At 49.2% G+C, this 23,550-nt stretch overlaps 1 protein-coding gene and 1 long non-coding RNA gene across 2 annotated transcripts in view; one reads left to right on the top strand and one right to left on the bottom strand.

Annotated features, from left to right (window-relative positions):
• FANCA (FA complementation group A) overlaps positions 1–11,347 on the bottom strand; it is a gene marked incomplete at its 5' end in the record, with an annotated part of 49,833 nt that extends 38,486 nt beyond the window's left edge. Inside the window, 6 exons of the mRNA XM_082863010.1 lie at positions 1,987–2,060; positions 3,332–3,427; positions 3,518–3,660; positions 9,642–9,735; positions 10,091–10,200; positions 11,185–11,347. Coding sequence (XP_082719136.1) covers positions 1,987–2,060; positions 3,332–3,427; positions 3,518–3,660; positions 9,642–9,735; positions 10,091–10,200; positions 11,185–11,347 — 680 coding nt within the window. The remainder of the gene's footprint in view (positions 1–1,986; positions 2,061–3,331; positions 3,428–3,517; positions 3,661–9,641; positions 9,736–10,090; positions 10,201–11,184) is intronic.
• Positions 11,348–19,195: 7,848 nt separating this feature from the next.
• On the top strand, positions 19,196–22,515 carry LOC309976704. The gene is made up of 4 exons (XR_014326998.1): positions 19,196–19,407; positions 19,718–19,934; positions 20,056–20,115; positions 20,623–22,515. It is a non-coding gene; the product is annotated as an uncharacterized lncRNA (long non-coding RNA).
• Positions 22,516–23,550: the final 1,035 nt, after the last annotated feature.

Raw genomic sequence — 23,550 nt, 5'->3', positions numbered from 1 at the left:
AGGTTTATGGTTTTAGCCCTCAGGTTTAGGTCTCTGATGCACTGAGTTAGTTGCCATCTGTAGTGTGAAGTAGAGTCCAACACCACTCTTTTGCATGTAGATGTCCAGTGGTTCCAGCACCATTGTTGAAAAGACCGTTTTTCCCCATTAAATGGTCTTAGCACCGTTGTCAAAAATGAACTGACCATAAATGTGTGAGTTTACATCTGGATCCTCAATCCTACTGTTTATCTATATGTCAATCCTTATGCCAGGACTGCACTTTCTTGATAATTACAGTCTTGTAGTAAGCTCTAAAAACCGGATGTGTGGGGAATTCCCCGGCATCCCAGTGGTTAGGACTCCACACTTCTACTGCAGGGAGCACAGGTTTGATCCCTGGTCGGGGAACTAAGATCCTGCATGCCTCACGGCATGGGCAAAAATAATTAACTAATTAATTAAAATAAAAACAGGATGTGTGGGGCTTCCATGGTGGCGCAGTGGTTGAGAGTCCACCTGCCGATGCACGGGACACGGGTTCGAGCTCCGGCCCGGGAAGATCCCACATGCCGCGGAGCAACTAAGCCCGTGAGCCACTACTACCGAGCCTGCGCTCTAGAGCCCACAGGCCACAACTACTGAGCCCAAGTGCCATAACTACTGCAGCCCGCACACCTAGAGCCCATGCTCTGCAACGAAAAGCCACCACAATGAGAAGCATGCACACAGCAACGAAGAGTAGCCCCGCTCACCGCAACTAAAGAAAGGCCTCACGCAGCAACGAAGACCCAATGCAGCCAAAGATGAAAATAAATAAATAAATTTATTAAAAACAAAAAAAAAGTCTATTGCTTAATTCCCAATATTATGGATTTCCCAAAACTTCTTGTTGATTCTATGCAGTTCTTTTGTGACTTGAGAACACGCCGTGTATGGTTTCAACCCTTGTAAACTTACTCCAGCCTGGCTTATGGCCTGAAGCGGGTGGCCTCCCCTGGTGCTGGGCACCGCCGGGTGGGGCGCTCCGCGGGCACCAGCTGCGAATGCTGCTCTCTCTCGTCTCCGGTCGTTGCTGGTCTGAGCAGGTGATCCACCCCTTACTGAAAGTGGGGGACTGAAGGCTCCAATGACCACAGTTGAAAGTCCATCTCTCCCTCCAATTGTCAGGTTTTGCTTCATATATCTGGAGCCCTGACATCAGGCATGTATGCTGGGAGATACGGTTTTCACGTAGTCAAACTGATCAATCTTCCACGACTTCTGGATGTGACCCACGTGTCATGCTGCCACCGGTTTCAATACAACATTTTCAACTGTGCTTGACAGTCCCCCAAACTAGACATTGTCTGTTTTCCCTGACCAGAGAATAAACACGTAAAGCTCCAGCCTTCTGTCGACCAGGGGAGGACTGACTGCCTGGCTGCCTAGAGCAGAGAAGACAATCCACCTCCAGCTCCATTTGCTCCTCATGTGTGTTCTCAGTCAGCTCATCCTGAGCCCCCCTCCCCTTCACCCCCTCACCCAGAGGCACCCGGCGCCATCGCACCGCCTGCTCACTTGCTAAGTCGTTCACCACCCGTCCCTCCGCCTCCTGCTTCTCCTCCCCTAGACTCTCCCAACCTTATGGGGTTATTCCTTTTATAAAACCCCCTTTCTGACTGTTGGTGGGATTTCAGGAGGTAAGAGTTGCACACATTCTATCACCCATATTTACCTAAATGTCTCTTTTTTAGCTTTTAAAAATATCTTATCGCACTGTACATCTTATACAAAGAAAACATTACCAAGTCTGTGCATGATGAAGACTTCAGTTATAACAAACGTTCTCTTTAAATAATAAAGCAACTGCTTCTCTAGGTGATTTTTGGTTTTACATATAAATAAATCATACTAGATTAGAAAAAAATAAATCATGTAATATTAATTAAATTTCATGTTACATAAAATTTTAATTTTTAACTTAAATGTTTGATTTACTTTAATGGTAAATAATCACTGGTATACCTTTCCAGCAGCTCTTGGAGGCTTACAATGTTTTGAACATGAAGGCGCCACACAGCTTCAAGCAGCAAAGAATTCTGCAGAAAATGACAGGAACTATGAGTCAGTCCTTCACGCACACACTTTCCTACAAGACGTTCAGCCTGTGTGCTTCAGCACGTGCTCTCCTGAAAACCAAGCCTCTCAACACTCACATCCCCACCTTCATCCTGCCCCCCGCCACTGCAACCAGGTTCAGGCTCAGGCTTGCTCTCTGCCCAGCCTCTAGCTTAGTCCACCTCCAGGCCTTTCTCCACTATGGCCAACACAAGATTCCAAAATGTAACTGGCCAGGCCAATCTCTCCTCTTCTTTAGAACCCTTTCTGTGGCTCCTCCCAGCTTTCAGGACAAAGTTCAGACTCTCGTCTGTCCTCCCAGGGAGGCCCTCCAGGCTATAGCACTGATGTGCCCACCCCCTCGAACAAGGAGCCCCCGTCGGACTCGGCCCCAACACCCACAGTGCCCTCCTCTTCACCCAGGAACTCATGCCTCACACCCCACGCAACTTCCTTCCAGGAAGCCCTTCCTAACCACCCAATCAGCCATGGCCGCCCACTCTTCTCTGCTACCTGCAAACATCAGGGCCATTTAGCTAGTTACCAACGGGCGCAGGGGCCATACCAACGCCTGATAGTCAACCGAGCTCTACACTGTATGCTGGATAAAAGGGGGGAAAAAAAACCATGAATGCACCATCATCTTGGTTTTCTTCTTTCCTTCTCCTATATACTTAACTGATCTCATTTAGTAACTAAGCAATAGCTTGAAGTGTTCAAAAATCAGTACATCAACTACACTCCAACATAAAATTAAAATTAAAAAAAAATCTGTAGGCCTACTGAATTCAAAATGTTTCAAAACAGAACAGATGAGGGAATTCCCTGGCAGTTCAGCAGTTAAGACTCCACTTGCTCCCAATGCAGGGGGCCCGGGTTCAATCCCTGATAGGGGAAATAAGATCCCCAAAGCCACACAGCACGGCCAAAAAAAAAAGAAGGATTTTAAATCACATTTTTCTAGTTTACTATGCTACCCTGGGAAATCGTTCATCATAATATACCTAAGAAAGCAAAGCATGATGTTTCTGTGCATAGTCTATTCTAATAAATACTACTAATGATGGGTGAATACTGACAAATATGGTGACTGATGGTCCTGCTTTCCCATCCACAGAGGCACCCCAGTCTCTGTAATTCATGCGATGCTTGCTGGGATTCCTAACAAAGCCTGGGGATTTTACTGGCTCCACCAAAATCAACAGAACACTGCTTGAAAACCCTAGAGTCGGAGTTACAGTCTCAACTTTACCTGTACTTTCCATAATTCTTGACAGAAGGAAAGACGGGAGAACATGCTTTGTGCTAATAAATTCTGCGCGATCTCAAACAAGGAAGACAGTTTCTTCTGAAAAGAGAGATTAAATCTTTTCTAAGAAACAGTATTAAATGTCCAACTTTCCCAAACAGCTGAATAGCAACTCGTGCTGTGTCTTACCCTCTGGTCCGGCGTCAGCAGCACCTTGGGAGGGGGCACCGCATCTGCCTCACAGACCCGCACGAGGCCAGAGGCCACCACCTGGCTGCACAGGACGGCCGCTGGAACACCCAGCTGCGCGGCTCGGTCGCGCAAAGCAGAGCCTTAAAGATGAGACAAAACACAGACACACACAACAAAATGTACAACTGAAGTAGTACATTGGTACATTGGTTACATTGGTTACATTGGTACATTGGTTAAATGCCTTCTCCGAAGCTCTAGCACCACAGCAAATTGCCTTTTGAAGGGGAGAAGAGATCTGGGGGGAAACATGAGGTATGAAAGTAAGACAACTTCAGTCTGATTGAAGAAGCTCACGAGAATCAGGGCAGCACCTGAAGCCCATGGTTGCAGACACACATCTGTGCGTTTTGTATGACAAAAACAAGGGAGCTTGGCAGATACATTCTGACCAAGAACTTTAGCAACTCTTTCCAAAGGAGCACAATAAATTGAGAACTTTTAACAAATTTCAGTTTTTTATAGTTACCACTCCCACAACCGTACGATGATGTTTGACTGGACACGGGTCTGGCTTCCTGATGCCAGCCACACACATGGCGGGCATCGCATGCCACGGATGTGCCGGTCCCTGGGCTGCCAGGTGGAAGCTGGGCCCACAGGCAGCCACCTGCCCCCTGAGGACCAGCCCCTGGTCTGCACTCAATAGAGAGAAATGCTGCGCAGCCTGGAAATACATGATGCCACCAGAAAACTGTTTCCTAGCTTATTTGACTTCCAAAACTAATTTAAAGAAACCAGGAAACTGTATCACATGCCCATTACCTTCAAGGCTTTGAAACACAGACCACTACAGAAGTGAAAACACGTGCAACAGTTGTAAAGGTTCCAAGTGACAGTACTAGATACTATCCACCACTGTGGTCAAGAAATAACTCACGAAAAAAAAAAAAAAAAAAGAAATAACTCACGGCAGAAATGTAGAAAATGCTCATTTCTAGCCATTCATTTCCAATTTGTGCCCATGGGAAAGTTTATTCCTGTTTTTATTTACAAGGCTTTTATTTTTATACAAATACCAATACGTATGGTAGCCACCACCTTCAGCAGGAGAAACTGAAAAATTCACGAGTTGCAAGTCTACTTATATTTCTGTGGTCAAGGTGAAGAGCTTCTTATCTAAGTTCTTATGCTCTGATCCAAAAGTCCACACAAGAGAGTGTGTGGATGAGCTGGCTCCCTGCACCGTGCACAGTCTGTGAAATCCACGTACAATTCCGGCCGAGAGAAGCAGCACTGTGGCCTTCAGGGATCAGCTGCCGACGTAAGCCTGGGGTATAGGGTTCTCAGAGTAGCAATTGAAAACAAATGAGTGAATTAGTTAATACAGTCGTCCCTCAGTATTCCAGGGGGGACTGCTTCCAGGGCCACCCGTGGATACCAAAATCCGCAGGTGCTCAAGTTCCTTACACAAGATGGCGTACTGTTTGTATATAACCTACACACATCCTCAAGGACACTTTAAATCATCTCTAGATTACTTATAATACCTAAAGCAATGTAAATGCTGTGGAAATAGTTGCTGGCACACAGCAAATTCAAGTTTTGCTTTTTGGAACTTTGTGGAATTCTTTTCCCCCCTGAGTATTTCCATCCAAGGTTGGTTTAATCCACAGATGTGGGACCCATGGATACAGAGGGCCGACTGCATCTTTCTGAAATGACAGTCATTACATAATAAAAATGTGAAAGACCAGAAAATAACTTATTTTTGTTATTCCCACAGAACTCTCCCTGTCTCGTATTCTCAAAGTGGGGTGGGGGACCTAGAAACAGACAAGCAGACCTCGATTTATCGCACTTTGTAGACATTGCCTCTTTTTACAAACTGAAGGTCTGTAAGCACCCAGCAAGTCCATCAGCACCACTTTTCCAACAGCACTCGCTCACTTGGTGTCTCTGTGTCACATTTTGGTAATTCTCACAATATCTCAAGCTTTTTCATTATTATCACATTTGTCATGTTATCTGTGATGCGTGATCTCCGATGTTGCCACTGTAACTGTTTTGGGGCATCACTAACTACACGCACAGATGATGGTGAACTTAACCCACTAGCATCCTGTGTGCGCTGACTGCTCCACCTCTCGGCCGCTCCCCTGTCTCGCTCCGTCTCTCGGGCCTCCCTCTTCCCTGAGACACAATACTGAAATTAGGCCAATTAATAACCCTACAGTGGCCTCTAAGTGTTCCAGTGAAACGAAGAGTTGCACATCTCTCACTTTAACTCAAAAGCTAGAAATGACTTAGCGAGGAAGGCATGTCGAAAGCTGAGACAGACCTAAAGCCCCTTGCACCAAACAGTTAGCCAAGCTGCGAAGCCAAAGGAGAAGTTCTTAAGGAAATTAAAAGTGCTACTTCAGTGAACACGTGAATGATAAGGAAGCCAAACAGGCTTATTGCTGATATGGAAAAAGTCTGAGTGGTCTGGACAGAAGATCACACCAGCCAGAACATTCCCTTCAGCCAAAGCCTGATCCAGGGCCAGGCCCTAACTCTCTTCAATTCTGTGAGGGATGCGAGAGGGGAGGAAGCCACAGAAGCAAAGTCTGAAGCCAGGAGGAGTTGGTTCATGAGGTTGAAGGACAGAAGCCATCTCCACAGCACGAAAGTGCCAGGTGAAGCAGCAGGTGCTGATGGAGAAGCTGCAGCAAGTCCTCCAGAAGCTCTAGCTCAGATCATCCATGAAGGGGACTACACTGAATCACAGATTTTCAATGGAGAGGAAACAGCCTTCTACTGGAAGAAGACGCCGTCCAGGACTTTCATAGCCAGAGAGGAGAAGTCAGTGCCTGGCTGCAAGGAAGAGGCTGACTCTCCTGTTAGGGGCTAATGCAGCTGGAGACTAAGTGGAAGCCAATTCTCATTTACCATCTGAAAATCCTTGGGCGCTTAAGAATTATGGTAAATCAACTGTGCCTGTGCTCTAAAAAAATGGAAAAACAAACCGGTATGACAGTACATCTGTTGACAACATGGTTTAGTGACTATCTTAAGCCCACCGTTGAGACCTACTTCTCAGAAAAAGAAGAGTCCTTTCAACTGCTAGTTGACAATGCACCTGGTCACCCGAGAGCTCTGTTGGAGATGGGCAATGAGATTCATGCTGTTTTCATGGCTGCTGACATAACAGCCATCCTGCAGCCCATGGATCAAGGAAGAATTTCAACTTTCTACTCTTATCATTTAAATAATACACTTCGTAAGGCTATAGCTACCATAGACGGGAACTGCTCTGGTGAATCTGGGCAAAGTGAATTGATGGCCTTCTGGAAAGGATTCACCATTCTAGATGCCATTAAGAACTTAAGAACATTTGTGATTCATGGGAAGGATATATCAAAATCAAAATGTTGACATTAACAGGAATTTGGAAGAAGTTGATTGCAGCCATCACGGATGACTTTGAGGGGTTCAAAAATTCAGTGAGGGAAGTAACTACAGATGTAGAGGACATAGTAAGAGAGCTAGAATTAAAAGTGGAGGCTGAACACCATTTACAATAACCCAAGCAATGTAAGTGCCCATCAACAGGTGAATGGGTAAAGAAGATGTGGTACATACACTCAATGGAATATGACTCAGTCATAAAAAAGAATGAAATAACGCCACTTGCAACAACATGGATGCACCTAAAGATTATCAAAGTAAGTGAAGTAAGTCAGACAAATGCGGTATGATATCACTTACGTGTGGAATCTAAAAAATTGATACAAATGAACCATTTACAAAACAGAAACGGACTCACAGACATAGAAAACTTACGGTTACCAAAGGGGAAAGGGGGGCAGGGTGGGATAAATTAGGAGTTTGGGATTAAAATACACACACTACTATATATAAAACAGATAAACCGGGACTTCTCTGGCAGGCCGGTGGTTAAGATTTTGCCTTCCAATGCAGGGGATGAGGGTTCAATCACTGGTTGGGGAGATAAGATTCCACATGCCTTGGGGCCAAAAAACCAAAACATAATACAGAAAAAATACTGTAACAAATTCAAGAAAGACTTCAAAAATCATCCACGTCAGGGACTTCCCTGGTGGCACAATGGTTAAGAATCCACCTGACAATGCAGGGGACATGGGTTCGAGCCCTGGTCCAGGAAGATCCCACATGCCACGGAGCAACTAAGCCCGTGCACCACAACTACTGAGCCTGCACTGTAGAGCCTGTGAGCCACAACTACTGAGCCTGCGTGCCACAACTACTGAAGCCCATGCACCTAGAGCCCATGTTCTGCAACAAGAGAAGCCACCGCAATGAAAAGCCCGCACACCGCAACAAAGAGTAGCCCCGGCTCACCGCATCTAGAGAAAGCCCACGTGCTGCAACGAAGACCCAATGCAGCCAAAAATAAATACATAAAAATAAATTTAATTTAAAAAAATGGTCCACATCAAAAAATCTTAAACAAAAATCAAAAAAACACAGATAAACAACAAGGACCTACTGTATAGCACAGGGAACTATACTGGATGTCTTGTAATACCCTATAATGGAAAAGAATCTGAAAAAGTGTATCGAGAGAGAGGGAGAGAGAGCGCGCGCTATCTATATGTGTATAACTGAATCACTTTATTATACACCTGAAGCATTGTTAAGTCAACTATACTTCAATTTAAAAAATTACAAAAATTGAAAAAAAAAGTAGGGCCTGAAGAAGTGACTGAATTGCTGCAACCTCATGATAAAATTTGAAGGATGAGGAGTTGCGTCTCGTGTCTGAGCAAAGGATGTGGTTTCTTGAGATTGAACATACTCCTTATGAAGATGCCAGGAAGACTGTTGAAATGACAACAAAGGATTTAGACTATTACATAAACTTAATTGATAAAGCAGCAGCAGGGTTTGAAAAGACTGACTCCAGTTTTGAAAGTTCTACTGTGGGTAAAATGCTATCAGCCGGCATTGCAGGCTACAGAGAGAGGATTTGTGAAAGGAAGATACAGCAGACTTCATTGCTGTAATGTTTTAAGAAAAGGCCACAGCCCCCCAGCCTTCAGCAACCTCCACTCTGGTCAGTCAGCAGCCATCAACACTGAGGGAAGACCCTCCACCAGCAAAAAGATTACGAATCTCTGAAGGCTTAGATGATGGTTAGCATTTTTAGCCATAAAGTAGTTTTTTTTTTTTAAGGTTTTTTGTTTTTTATTTTATTTATTTATTTTTGGCTGCATTGGGTCTTTGCCGCTGTGCGCAGGCTTCCTCTAGTTGCAGAAAGCAGGGGTTACTCTTCATTGCGGTGCACGGGCCTCTCATTGTGGTGTCCTCTCCCGTTGCGGAGCACGGGCTCTAGAGCGCAGGCTCAGCAGTCATGGCGCACGGGCCTAGATGCTCCACGGCATGTGGGATCTTCCTGGACCAGGGCTCGAACCCATGTCCCCTGCATTGGCAGGCAGATTCCCAACCACTGCGCCACCAGGGAAGCCCCAATAAAGCAGTTTTTCGAATTTTAATAATAGAGCATTTTTTAATTAAGGTATGTACATTTTTTAAGACAATGCTGTTGTACACTTAGTAGACTACAGTATTTATTGTGTAAACATGAAGTTTATATGCATCAGGAAACCGAAACATTCGTGGGACTCGCTTTCCTGCAATATCCGCTTTCTAGCAGTGGTATGAACCCAAACCACGGTCTCCCCAGGTCAGCCTGTATCTCTGGCTGCCTGCTGCACTTCCCTACCCAGCAGAGCCTGTTCTCACCACTTCCAGAAACGAGGGGCATGTTTCTGTCCCGTTTTTCCAAGGGTAACTTTGGTTCCTACTGCTTCTGAGTCCGATGCTGAGTCACTGTTTTTAAACAAGAGCCCCATAACAAACCTCCAGCAAGTCACAAACGCTTGTGGCTGGTGCCCGCACATATAAGCAGAAAACCACGACCTGGGGGAATCTACACATCTGCTTGTTACAAGCAAAGCAAAGCCACTTTACGTACAGCAAAAACTAACACAACATTGTAAAGCAACTATACTGCAATAAAACTGTTTTTAAAAAGTCACTTTACATAAAGCTCTTCCGTAACTCAATCTGTTGAGAAAATGAAGCTCTAACTTACCTATCAATGAACTGGAAAGGTCAATGTGGGCCCCAGGACCATCATAATCAATCAACCGGCTGAGACACAGCTGTTTACCGGGAGGACCTTCTACCTAGAAACCAAACACCAAGCACTCCATTTTAAAATTCAAGCCACGTCCTGAAAACACCCAGAGCGTCCACAGTGCTTGCCTGCTGCGCTATTCCCAAATATTCCGAGGGAAAGCAGCATTTTAAAAGGTGAAACTTACTGAAGCCTGTGAGAGCTACCAGATTCCTCTCCGGACTGTCTCACCTCCAAATAGATGCGTGCTCCCGGTTACCTTTCTCACCTGGACAGCAAACTTAGTGCGTGCTTCTCCCAGATGCTCGCGAGGCTTGCCAGGTGTCTCTCATGAAGATGCTCGGCTGGGCTCAAAATCCCCAAACCCAAATGTGCTGGCAAAGGCGAAACCAACTTCCACTCACCTCCAGCACAAGGTCACCCAGGTTCAGGTGGCTCCTCAGGAGGCGCAGAGCCGACTCCCTGACCTTCTGCTCACCTTCGGGACCCAATTTCTGCCTCTTCACCCTTCCCGCTAGGGGGGAGAATCAGTTTCAAAAAATTACAGCATTCTTTAAAAACTCAAGCAAGGAGACACCGCGACGCCCTGTACCCCTGCAGGTGACGCACCCGGGAATGTCACTTCCATGGGATTCCTGTCAAAACCACACAAGCTTAATCTAATCCTGAGACACATCCAACTGAGGGACACTCCTCCAAACATCCAGGTCGGGAAGACCCAGGAACTGTCACCCTCTGGAGGAGACCAAGTTGACGGGAGTAACTGCCACGCGGGAGACTGGTCAGAGAAAGGGCATTATGGGGAAAACTGGTGAAACCCGAGTAAAGTGTAGTATCGCTGGCAGGATGGTACCAACGCTCGTTTCCTGGGATTGATCCTTTCAAAGAGGTTACGCGACGCTGGGGCTACGCGGGGCTGAACAGTTACTGTCATCCAGGCTACTGGGGGCGGGGGGCAGTGAATCTTAACTCCCTACCTTCTGGAAACACCCCTCTTGGCCACTCGTTGGACAGAGTGGACAGAGGGCTGCCAGGAGGGGACAGCTTGGGGTGGGCGTGGGGGAGGAGGAGGGCGGGGGGATTGAGGCGGGACGGGCGGGGATGAGGTGGGGACAGGCCGGGCGCCGGGATTGGGGGGGACGGGCGGGGGTCGGCGTGAGGCGGGGACAGGCCGGGAGTCGGGGGTGAGCGGGGGACGGGCCGGGGGTCAGGGTGGGGGGGGACGGGCGGGGGTCGAGGTGAGGGGGGGACGGGCGGGGGTCGAGGTGGGGGGGACGGGCGGGGGTCGAGGTGGGGGGGGACGGGCGGGGGTCAGGGTGGGGGGGGACGGGCGGGGGTCGAGGTCAGCGGGGGACGGGCAGGGGTCGAGGTGAGGGGGGGACGGGAGGGGGTCGAGGTGAGGGGGGGACGGGCCGCGATCGGGCGCAGTGGGGGGGGACGGGGACGGGCCGAAGGAGGCTGGGGCAGGAAGGGGTCTTGGGGCCCCGCGCCCACCTACCCAGCAGCTCGACCCAGGCCCGCCTGCAGCCCCCGTGCCCCGGGTCCGAGGCAGCGCCCCGCGCCTGGGAGGCCGACATGTCGCGAACGAGCCACGGGCGACGTCTCTCGGCTTCTGGCCCGCGTTTCCTCCCCATTGGCCGCGGACAGGCGCGCGCGCCCATTGGCTGCCAGCTGCCCGGCCGCACCCTTCAGGGCGGAGCCTCGGTAGCCATCTTGGTGGCGCCGCACGGCGGCCATCTTGGTGGTGGCGGGAGCGCGGTATGACTGACGCCTGGGCGAGGTAGGTAGCACTGACGTTGGAGGTTTGCGGTGCTGATTCAAACGGCGTCACGGGCGAGAAAACTGTGCCATCCCTTGTGCGTTAGTCCTGTCGAGATGACCCAGAGCTGGGCATGAAGAAGCAATCCGACAAACCCAAATCCAGGGAGACGCTAAAACCGCGCTGCCAGCTGGAAACCGTGTAGGACGAGTCTGCGCCCTCGTCTCCCGCGGAACCCGGGGCGGCGGTGTTACTGCGGAGCTGAGGCTTGCTCTGCCTTGACTTCAATTAAGTGTAAACGAGAGGCCGCCTGGTGGACAGCGCCGCTCACCCCGGCCGAGCACAGCCAGGGGTCGCACCCACAGGGGTCACACCCACAGGGGTCACACACAGGAAGTCCTTTCCAGCCCCTCTCCCCTCTCTGGAGGATGAGGGGGAAGGAGGGCTGAAAATCCCAGGCTTGTAAGCATGGCTTGGCCTTTCTGGCCTTCAGCCTCTGTGCCGGAGCCAACCAGGAGCCCACCCAGTGTCCACCTGTTAGAGAAAAAGATGCTCCTAGCATTCTTCCCACTTAGGAATTTACAGGGGTTTCACGGGGTCTGTGCCACGATAGGCACAGAGACCGACATGCATTTCTGTTATCTCACAATCACTGTGCAGCCCCGTGTCTCAGTGTCCGGGTTTTCACACAACATGGTCCCATCGGCCGTGAAGACCTTGCGGGTGCAGGATGCCCTCAAAGAGCACCACTGCCACCTCCTGAACTGCTTCCACGTGGCTGGAAACTCCAAGTTTTCAAGTTTGCATGCACGCCATGACCACCCTGCATAACTGCCGCTGCCCAACCCAGGTTGGGGGCTGCTAAACTTGCGTAAACAAGGGTCCACTGGAGGTGGCCCTGCTAGACAGCACGTGGCCCTTGGGGATTGCAAAAAGCGGCCACGAGTCCTCCCCCCCATCTCCGTCCCTTCCGTTTGGGCTGGTAATGACACAGGAGTGACGTAACACAAACAGGAGTTTGAAAAGAGATGGTGCTGAGAGCCAGGTACCTCCAAGGAACACACGTGAGCGAGCCGCCTGCTGAGGACCACCCACGTGGAGGAGAGGTGGCCGCCCAGCCAGCAGTCCCATGCCCTGGCCAGCAGCCTGCCTGCTGCCAGACCTGGAAATTAGGCCATCACAGGCCGTCCAGCTGCTGACTACCCAGCAGTGAGGTAAACAAGGGGAAGAGGCTGGCTGAGACCAGAGCTGCCAGAGACCACACGACTGCACACTAAGCAGCAGCTTAGGAGGGGAGGGGAGTACCCACGTGGTCTTGTAAGCGCTGTGAAGCCCTCGACCTCCGCACCAAGGGAGCAGGGCCCTGGCGGGTGCACATCACGAGCTATGCAGCTGGTTGAAAAGAGACTGTAGGGAGGCAAAGGCAGGGCACAGAGGCCAGGGGGATGGCCTCAGGCCATTATTGGGCAACGGACAGGGGGCGTGACCAGCGCGGGGGTCATGAGATGGAGAGAAGTGATGAGCTCGGTTCCTACTTCGAAGGTTGATCTGCCAGGTGAGGAAGAAGTGCAGAGTTTTCTAACCCGAGCCATTGGGAGGGCAGAGATACACACCATACAAACATACATCATATACACATACACGTGCATCACACACACATATACATACACACACCATACATGCCTCATACATACACACATACAAACATACATCATATACACATGCATCTCACACACATATATACCATACATACACACACCATAATGCATCATACATACACACATACAAACATGCATCATACACACATATATACCATACATACACACACCATACACACACGCATCATACACATGCATCATATACACATGCATCGTACACACGTCATACACACACATACACACATCATGCATACATCAGATACACATGCACGTATCATTCGCACATGTCATATGCACACATACATTGCACCCACATGCATCATACAAACACACATCATATGCATACATACACTGTACACACACATCATGTACATACATCCACATATCATATACCCATGCATACATCATATATACACGTGCATCATATACGTACACACACGCCTCACCTGAGAGGTGGAGACACTGGGAGGACGGTTTGAGAGGCAATAACAGGAGGGGCTCAGAGTTCAAACGTGAGTGTGTCAGATTCAAGATGCCAGACCCCTGGATGGGGCTGCCAGGGGAAGTAGGTCGTAGAAGCTTCAACACCCACGTACGTACATACACCCACACACGCGTACACACGCCCCAGGCACACCAGAGCTATCCCTCCTGCCCATCATCTCAGTCCTCATCCTTCTGCTTCAAAGAACGATGAAAAGCAGCTATTTGAAGCACATCGAACATGCCATTGTCATGACCTGCGTGCCTCCTGTGCCGGGTGAGACCTTCTATCAGAAATCAGCCATAGCTCAGTGTTTCCAAAACATCGCTCGTGCATGTGCCTTCCCAGCGTCCACTGATAATCAGCATTATTTAGGGACTATTTTCCGTTACATTTAATCACTTCTTAAAAACCAAAATCTAATTTAAAAGAAAACTGTATGTGCCAATATAAATGGAAATACATTATTCTCCTGTATCATAAACTAAATATGAAACAACTTGAAGAAATCTGTTTAAAATTTGCCTTTGTTTCACCTGAAATCACCTCGCGAATTTAACTTGCATCTAGGATGTGGAAAGCTTCAAAGACCATCGCTGAGGCTGGATTGGGACAACAGAAAACACCGCTCCCATCACCACCAAGCTAACAAGTGCTGAGTGATAGTAACAGCAGCCACCACTCCGGGTGAGGCCAAAGTGTGCAGAGACAAGGAAGGCTGTAAGCGGAGAGTGGGCAGCTGCACTGAGAAAACCCCTCAGCAGCATCCCTCATCCCCACCATAAGCACAGGGCAGGGCTGAAGGAGTCTCGTGTGGAAGGTGGCCACAGCACACTGAAACACAGATCCAGCTCCACTCCAGACCAGACTGACTCACCCCCCAACCCCACTAATGACCGAGCAGAGAAGGAGGCATGAACACTACCTCAGACTCTCCTGTCCCACACACAATGTTGGGCATGCAATCAAAAATTACGAGACAGACAAAAGAAGCAAGAGAAAAAAAATCAACCCATCCCTAAAAGGCAAGGTAGGTAACAGAACCAAACCCAGATGTGGCCCAGATGTTGGAACAGTCACACAGGGAATTTTAAGTAACTATGGTTCATATGCTAAAGTCTCTGGTGGAAAAGGTGGGCAACGTGCATGAAGGAATGAGGAGATTCAGCAGACACGTGAAAAGTATGAGAGAGAAAAACATGGTCACAGAGATAAAGAGTGCCTTCAATGGCTCATCAGTGGGCTCAACACAGGTGAGGAGAAATAAAAATTACTCTAACAGGAAAACAAAGAGGAACTTAAGAAAAAAAAAGAGCACCGGGCTTCCCTGGTGGCGCAGTGGTTGAGAGTCCGCCTGCCGATGCAGGGGACACGGGTTCGTGCCCCGGTCCGGGAGGATCCCACATGCCGCGGAGTGGCTAGGCCCATGAGCCATGGCCGCTGAGCCTGCGCGTCCAGAGCCTGCGCTCCGCAGTGGGAGAGGCCACAACAGTGAGAGGCCGCGTGCCGCAAAAAAAAAAAAAAAAAAAAGCACCTAAGAGCTGTGGGATACTACCAAATGGTATAACATACATGTCATAGGACTCCCGAAAAAAGAAGAAAGAGAAAACAATGCAGAAAAAGTATTTGCGAGGTAATGGCCAAGAATGTTCCCAAAATAATGAGACAGCAAACACCAGATCTAAGAAGTTCAGAAGACACAAAACAGGATAAACATGGGATGAAACACACACACACACACACACACACACACACACACACACACACACACACACACGGACACACGCACCCCATATTCAAACTGCTGAAACCAAAGAAATAGAGTCCTGAAGGCAGCTAGAAAACAAAGGTGCCTTAAATGCAGAATAACAAAGATAAGAATTACAGCAGGTTCCTCTTGAGAAACTATGCAAACAGAAGACAACAAAGTGACATATATAAAGGGTTGGGGGGGGAAATCAACCCACATTTCTATACCTAGCAAAGACATCTTTTTAAAAATAAAAAGCAAAATAAAGACTTTTCAGACGTGAACAAGTTTATCACCAGACCTGCCTTAGAATAAATATTCAAGAAAGCTCTCCAGTCAGAAGGAATGTATCAGACGCCTGGATCTACACACAAACGAATACATTGAAGGTAAATATAAATCACTCTAAAAGGTAATTGTCTGTTTCAAGCAAAAACAGTAGCACTGAATTGCAGGTTTATTGCGTATGTAAAAATAAAATGTATGCCAGTGCTAGCCCAGAGGATTGGACACAAGAACTGGAAGTGAACAGTTGTAAGGGTCATGGAACGTATCAATTGTGGCAGTGGTTATATGACTGTGTTTGTCAAAAATCATTAACATATACATTAAAAGGGGTGAATTTTACTGTCTGTACGTTATACTTCAATTAAAAATTTAACTCTCATGGGGGAATCACTGAAGATGGCAGAGCAGGAAGACCCTGAACTCACCTCCTCCCAAAGGCACTCCAAAATTACAACTATTTACAGAGCAGCTATTGATGAAAAAGACTGAGCCACTAGAAAACATCTTCCACGACTAAGACATAAAGAAGGAACTTCAACGAGATGGGTAGTCACGCGGGGTTGTGGGTTAGCCAAGACCCACATCCCCAGGTGGGCAACCCACAAACGGGAGGATAATTACAACTGCAGAGGTTCTCCCTAAGGAGCAAGGGAGCCCCACATCGGGCTCCCCAGTCCAAGGGTCTATACCAGGAAGACAAAACCCCAGAGCATTTGGCTTTGAAGGCCAGCAGGGCTTATTCTGGGAGAGCCAGAGGGCAGTGGGAAAGAGAGGCTCCACTCTTAAAGAGCTCACACAAAACCTCGCACGCTCCAGGATCCAGGGCAGAAGCTGTAATTTGAAAGGAGCCTGGGTCAGACCCACTGGCTGATCTTGGAGAGCCTCACGCAGAGGCGGGAGGCACCTACAGCTCACCCAGGGGACACAGACCGCTGGCTGCGGTCACTGTGGGAGCTCATTCTACCATGTAGGCTCTGGTGCTGGTAGATGCCATTGTGGAATCCTCCTCTAGCTTATTAGCCTCAGGACCCAGCCCCACCTGGGCCCACCAGCCCGTAGGAATCAATACTGGCCAAGCAGCTATCTAGGCAGGGACGCGGCTCCATCCACCAGCAGACAGGCTGCCTTATGACCCCGAACCCACAGCCGCCCCTGGACACATCCCTGCCCACCAGAAAGCCCAGGACTTGGCCCCGCATACCAGTGCACGAGCACTAGACCTTATACCCCAAAGCCCTGCAGCTGGAGAGCCTGGGACCCAGCTCCACCCACCAGTGGGCGGGCACCAGCTCCGGAATCCCCTGGGCCCAGGCCCCGCCCACCAGTGAGCCTGCTCTAGACTGTGGACCAGCCTCGCCCATCAGTAGGCAGACAGCGGCCCCGGGACAACTGCGGCCCCACAGCCGGCCTTGGTAGGCTCGAGCCCAGCTCTGAGACACCTTAGGCCCCTCAGCTAGCCACCTAGGACCCAGCCCCACTGTGCAGCAGGCACAAGCTTCGGGACATCCCCGGACCCCGCAGCCAGCTGGGTCAGGAACTGGCCCCATCTATCAGCAGCCCGACACCACCTCTGGGACCCCTGGGCCCTGCAGCCAGACCTCAGAGCCTGGCTCTGTCCGCCAGTGGGCCTGCACTAGCCCCAGGACCTGGCTTCACCCATCAGTAGGTGAAGCCCCGGGGTCTCCTGGACCCTGCCCCTGCCCGCCAGTGAGCCGGCACTAGACCCAGGTTCCGCACCCAGCCACCTCGTGACCCAGCCCCGCCAAACACTCATTGGTGAGATTTCCAAACATAAAATGGTCTTTATGCGAATTGATAGTTCTTTTCTAGTAAGCTATTCCATGCGGGTAGCTTGTATTTGACAATTTATAACACTGATCAGACAAGGGTAGGGAGATGTTTACGTCACAGAACAAGGTGATTTTAGGCAGTGTTCTCAGTGTGTCCAGACTAGCAGTAGCCTCAGCATCACCCAGGTTTTGTTAGACATGCAAATTTTCGGGCCACACCTCAGACCAAATGAGACAGAAAATAACCCGGGAAGGGTTCCAGACACCTAGGTCTCAACAAGACTTCCTGTGGATTCCGATGCATGCTAAAGTGTCAGAGCCATTGCTCTAGGAATATAAAATAATTGTGATGATCTGCAATGGTTAACACAAAATAAATTTTACCCGAATGGTCAGGGTCATCACTAAAAATGTGCTGTTGCTTTGTGAATGAGGAAAGGTCAGGTTTATTTCATTCACTGCTATACCCCTATCAGTTAGAACACCGTCCAGCATTCAGAAATGCATTGATAAATACTAGTTGAGTTAAATAATTTTTTAAAAGAATCTGTTGTTCAACTTCACTCCAATAAGAGAAATGCAAATTAAGCCATTTTTCACACATCAAAGATACAAAAGTTTGATCACACCCTGCCTCAAGGGAGCTTAGGGAAATAAAGACCCTCAAACATTACTAGTGGGAGTGTATAGTGTGCAGCCTCTGTGAAGGGCGGTTTGATAATATTTATTAAAATGACAGATTTGTATATCCTTTGCCCCAGCAAGTCCATTTCTTAGAATTTATACTGCACAAGTATCAGCTGTGCTCTTACACTGTCCAAGATACTTGGGGCAGCAGTAATTAAGCCAACAAAATCTATGCCCTCACAAAGCACTGCGTACAAAGTTATCCATTCAAGACTGGAAAAAACCTATTCCCCCTGCCCCCTCCGCCCCCGGCGGGGATATGCAGCTGTACAGAGAACGCAGAAGCTCTTCACATGCCGATACGAACCATTCCCCACCCCCCACCCCCACTGATGAGTAAATACGCAGAGCACAGGACAGGGTGTATGATGTGCTGACCTCGGGGACATGTGTGTCTGAAACAAGCATATGACTAGAAGTTCTAGAAGGATAAACAAAAAGCCAGACACAGTGACTACCCCTGGGGCCAGTGTCTGGTGGAAGATTTTGCAGTTTATACCTTTTTGTACTTTTGAACATCGATCCATGTAAAATTAGCCAACAGCAATTTACACAGTTATTTCTACAATCTTACCAAGTTCAGGCCCCAGCAAGCATTTGAGGCTCACCCCCCCATCCAAGATCACATGTCAGCTCTGAGGTAAAGCTTGCTTCACTCCAGTCTGTGCAGCGGAAGACATGGTACGACAGAGAAGTTGATACAGCAGCTAGTGTGTGTGTATATTTGGAAAACGTTTGATTCCTTTTTAACTTCCCTGCATTACCTGTTCAAAACATTGTTGACCTAAAACAATGAAACGGCCAGTTATTTTACCAGCAAAATGGGTTTACTCAGGAATAGCAAAGAATTGCAATTCAGGACATGCAATCTATGGCGAACCCCAGGCAAGTCCAGAGGACAAAGCAGAGGAACTTCTTTTATAGAGGAGAGAAAGGCGTTTGGGGAGAGGATGTTGTAAACAAAGGGTCCATTGGAGGAAACTGGGACTTGGAAGTGTAGTGGCTTTTCATTGGCTGAGCTGTGGTGGTGTCTCATTGGCTGGGCTGTTGCGGGCAGGGAGAAATTCTTCCTTCCCCTGATGGGTAGGAAAGTAATAAGCTTCTTCCTCTTGGGTCTGTAGTTGAGGTGGGGTTGTAGGGCGTGAGTGTTACCCCTTCTGGCCTCCCGACTCCATTTTAAATGAGGCTTCTGTTAATTTTCACAACATAAATACAACTGCAAATGACCGCCAATGTCATCAATGGGGAGCAAACAGTGTTCTCGAGTATTTTCTCGGCTCCTGATCGGGAATCCGGGGTAAGCATGTAAGTACTCCTCGTTCCCTCCTTCACAGGACAGCCCTGTCTGCCTCCCCTCCTCTTCCCATCATCTTGTGGGATTTCCTCTCATCACCTGGGCTTAGCTGAGCTCTGGGTCCCCGCCTCTTCTCCTGTCTCCACCTCTTCCTAATACCAGCCTAGAAATCCTGCAGCCATGCCAGTCCCAGAGCCCTTTCCCCAGAGCTGTACTGGGCTCCCTTTTAGAGATCAAGCACAGCCTGGGCCTATCTGGCATCCCTGGGGATTCATGGGCTCTATCATTATCCCAAAATAATCCTAAAGCACAAAACCACAGCCTCTCGAGTTTCAGCTTTTCCTCCCGGACCCCTGAGCCCTGCCTCGCTGCAAGGATCGTGACAAAGACAGCATTCAGGGACCTCTGAGTCGTGGACACAAGGGCCTCGTTGCTCACAGCGTTCAGTGTGCAGGTCCCTTGGGAGAAGCCGACCTGTTTTTCAAGCTGAAGTGGAATTCAGTGCAGGCTGAGAGCCTCTGCCTTCCCCTCACAGCAGGTGAAGTGGTTCTACCTGTGTCTAGGGGAGTCCAAGGGCCTTTCATCTCAAATTGTCTTTGATGTTTAACCCAATCGCTCATACGCCTGACTCACTCTGACCTTTGTCTCAAAACCCTCAGCGTGCTCTCAGTGTGGTACCTTGGACCCTAGAGCCCTACACCCTCCCTTCCTGCAATCAGGTAACTATATTCCACAGGGCACCTGGGCTTCCAGTCCTAAATTATCTTTTTAGCTTCCAGGGGCCAAAAATTAGGATCCTTTAGTTTCTGTGTCCGCAAAGATGCTCAGAGGTATAATTCCTGGAGATCTGAATCTCTGGCCAATGGCAGTCATGAGCCAACCACCCCTCTGATTGCACTGCCCTGGCATGGACATGATCTCTAATTCCCTCAAAGCATCAAACACAGAGCATGGGAAAACACCAACATAACCAGTGGGGTTATGTAGCCACCTGTAGCCCTTCCCCGACTGCAGAGACTGTGTTTCCTCGTGGCTGTTTCCCCCTGAGAGACTGGTGGATCCTTGGGAGGACCTGGGAAGGTTTTTCACTGGTCTTTCCCAGGCATAAGACATTAACGCCCAGTGCTCAGCAAATACGTGTGAATGAACAGCCTACACTGTAAGATGAATGTTTGGGGAGTGTGTTTGCTAATGCGATAACTTGAGAGTGATTCTCCAACTCCAAGCACAGCCTCCCTTCCCCGGGCCTTCCTCGTGTACTGGAAATGAAGGCTAAAGGACGTGGCTTCAGGAGTGGTCTATTGATGATCCCGTCGTGTAGAAATGACCTGGATCCAACGCTTTCCAGGTTGGGTCCATGACTGACCATCAATTTCTATCACGTTTCTCTGTTGAGACTCTGAACAGCTGGAAATAGCCTGTTTCATTTCTAAACTCCAAGGGGCAACTTCAAGTCATGGAAGAACTAACATCTCTTTGACGCTGATGTTCTGTGTTGCGTACTTGGCAGACAAAGACCTCCACATATTAACCTGAGAGCCACTTCCCACTGGGATAAACCCCATGCCTACTTTTGTGTGTATGTGTGTGTGTGGCCCCGCCCACGGCATGCAGGATCTTAGTTTCCTGACCAGGGATTGAACCCGTGCCCCCTGCATTGGGAGTGCAGAGTCTTCACCACTGGACGGCCAGGGAAGTCCCCCCGTTCCCATTTTAACCAGGCATCGTCTGCTCTCCCTCAGTGTGTGGAGCCCAGACAGCTATCAATTTACCCACACCAGTTCCTCATGGCAGAGCCCTCAGTCTGATTTAAAATATTGACTCGGCTTTTTAAAGTATGGCTGTGCCTGGGCTGTACTCCACCCCAGGAAGGAAGTGATTACCTTGACTCTGACTTGTGACCAATGGGTGGAACTTGTCGCTATACCCAGAGCTTCTAGCAACCAGATCAGAGCCTGCTGCATCTGGTCACTCGAGTCATGGGCCCCTTTGATCAGTTTTGGTTTGGTGAATTCACTTCCTTTCCCTTTATTGACTTAGATGCCACTCTCGGGCTCCCAATCTAAGAGCTTGAAACCCCTCTCACTGCCACCACCACCTGCAGGCTGTTACTTCTCACCTTATGTCCATTTCTAGATCTCATCTAGGACATTTTTGGGAGATGTATGAATAAATGACCTGGCAGGGAAAAACGAAATGGTTTCTAGGAGCATCTAGGGGGCCGACGGATGCTTCTGCTTCATTATTTGCTTGTGGCTAGAGGGACAAACCTTCAGATACCAAGAGATATGGAAGTAGAGCCTACCTAACTTAAAGTTTTTTTTAGTAAAACCCCAGTGTTCTAAATCTTGCTGGCTGAAGTGCACAGGGATCCCTGAGAAAACAATTAATGCCAGATCAGAAAGGGTATCATACGTTACACAGGTGACCTCAGGGCCCCTGCATCAGGCAGGTGCGAGTCATCACTATGCCATCTACAAACTGACACTTGCCATCTACCTCTCCGAGGATTAAATCATGAGGTGCTTCAGCTGCTGAACTTCAACACCCCCTGAAAGGAGTTCGGGGTGGAAATCAGGAAAGAGGCCCTCTGGGCACTGGGAAAGACTGGCACAACAGTCCTTCAGATAGCCAGATATTTTCACAAGAAGATTTTATGAGCCCAATTCTTGCATCTCCTTGTATCTAGAAAAGCACTAAAATCATTAATGGTGACATCTGCTCCTCGTGACCTGCAGCAACTCTCTGCAAAAAAATGGGCTTGGGGCTTCCCTGGTGGCGCAGTGGTTGAGAGTCCACCTGCCGATGCAGGGGACGCGGGTTCGTGCCCCGGTCCGGGAAGATCCCACATGCCGCAGAGCGGCTGGGCCCGTGAGCCATGGCCGCTGAGCCTGCACATCTGGAGCCTGTGCTCCGCAACGGGAGAGGCCACAACAGTGAGAGGCCCGCGTACCGCAAAAAAAAAAAAAAAAAAGGGGGCTTGACTGTACATACCCCTGTTCACCAAAATCATGTATATACTGACCCCCCCCCCGCTACCCCTTTGGAGCAGTTGCTCAGAGCTCTCTGAAATGCTGTCTCCCGGGCTATAGTCCTCATTTTGCCCCAAATAAAACTTAACTCACAACTCTCACGTTGTGCATTTCTTTTAGTCAAGAACTAGGTCCTTACCAAGGCCCGTGGTCATCAACTGAGATCCTAAAACCGTCTGGTCAGTAAGGGAAACCTGAGGCCCTTTGAAGAACAAGGAAGGTACTTCTGGCTACAACCCAACCCGCTTCCAATTAGAGTATACCACCTTCCGCTCTGGGGCCAGGGTGCCCCTCCTGAGATGCTCCCACCACCAGGAGTCAGAGGGGTAGCTCGGCCTACAGTAGGAGCAGTGACCCTAACTTCGGTGAGCTGGTAATGTTTCAAGTGGAAGTCTTTATCCCCACGGAATCTGAAAGCAAAAAGCACCCCTTGCGTGGGCCCATCAGGAACCACCACGTGGGGGAGGACAGCTCTGCGTATCACACATCCCTGGCACTGTGTTGTGAGTTAGGGCCTTTCCTAACCACTGTGTGGGAACTCCCCACTGTGGGTTTCTCGCTGTCGCTCATCTAAGACAGACCCGGAGATTCTCCCTTCCGTCTACTGACAACAATGGATGGGGGTACCAGAGTGGGTAAACATTAGGCGGGAAGATTGACCTGAGTCCCAGGTGCCTGCGGTTCACTCCGGAGACTGCAAGCCCCAGGCTCCAACTTTCCATCTGCAAAGTGAGAGCGCTGCTGCGATTTTGGGCTGCATAAACGCCGAGGGCCAGGAAGGCCCTGAAAGTGTCCGGCTGCTGAACACCAAAACTTTTGATACAATTCATCTTTACCAAACTCCTTTTTGTTGGAAGATTAAAATTCCAGATGCGGTTATCTGACAGTAAGGAATTCCCAGGGAACTTTCAAGTTCCAAGTTCCACCTCAGACCTGAAAATATCGCCAGCATGGAGAAATTTCCAGGAATCTGCACGACATCAGCTCCCCAGGGGATCCAGGGTCGGACCCTTGCCTTTTTGCCTCTTACTTCCCAGGGCCGTTTGGCCGTGTTATTCTGACCCGGTACAGCCAGGGCTGAATAGGCCTCGCCTGAGGCTGTGAGCCGGTGCCGCCTCCCGC

This window comes from Leucopleurus acutus (assembly GCF_964270905.1).
Source record: "Leucopleurus acutus genome assembly, chromosome: 20".
In the NCBI taxonomy this organism is placed as follows: Eukaryota; Metazoa; Chordata; class Mammalia; order Artiodactyla; family Delphinidae; genus Leucopleurus; species Leucopleurus acutus.
Note: the sequence above shows the minus strand (reverse complement) of the source record. Positions and strands in the feature narration are given on the sequence as shown.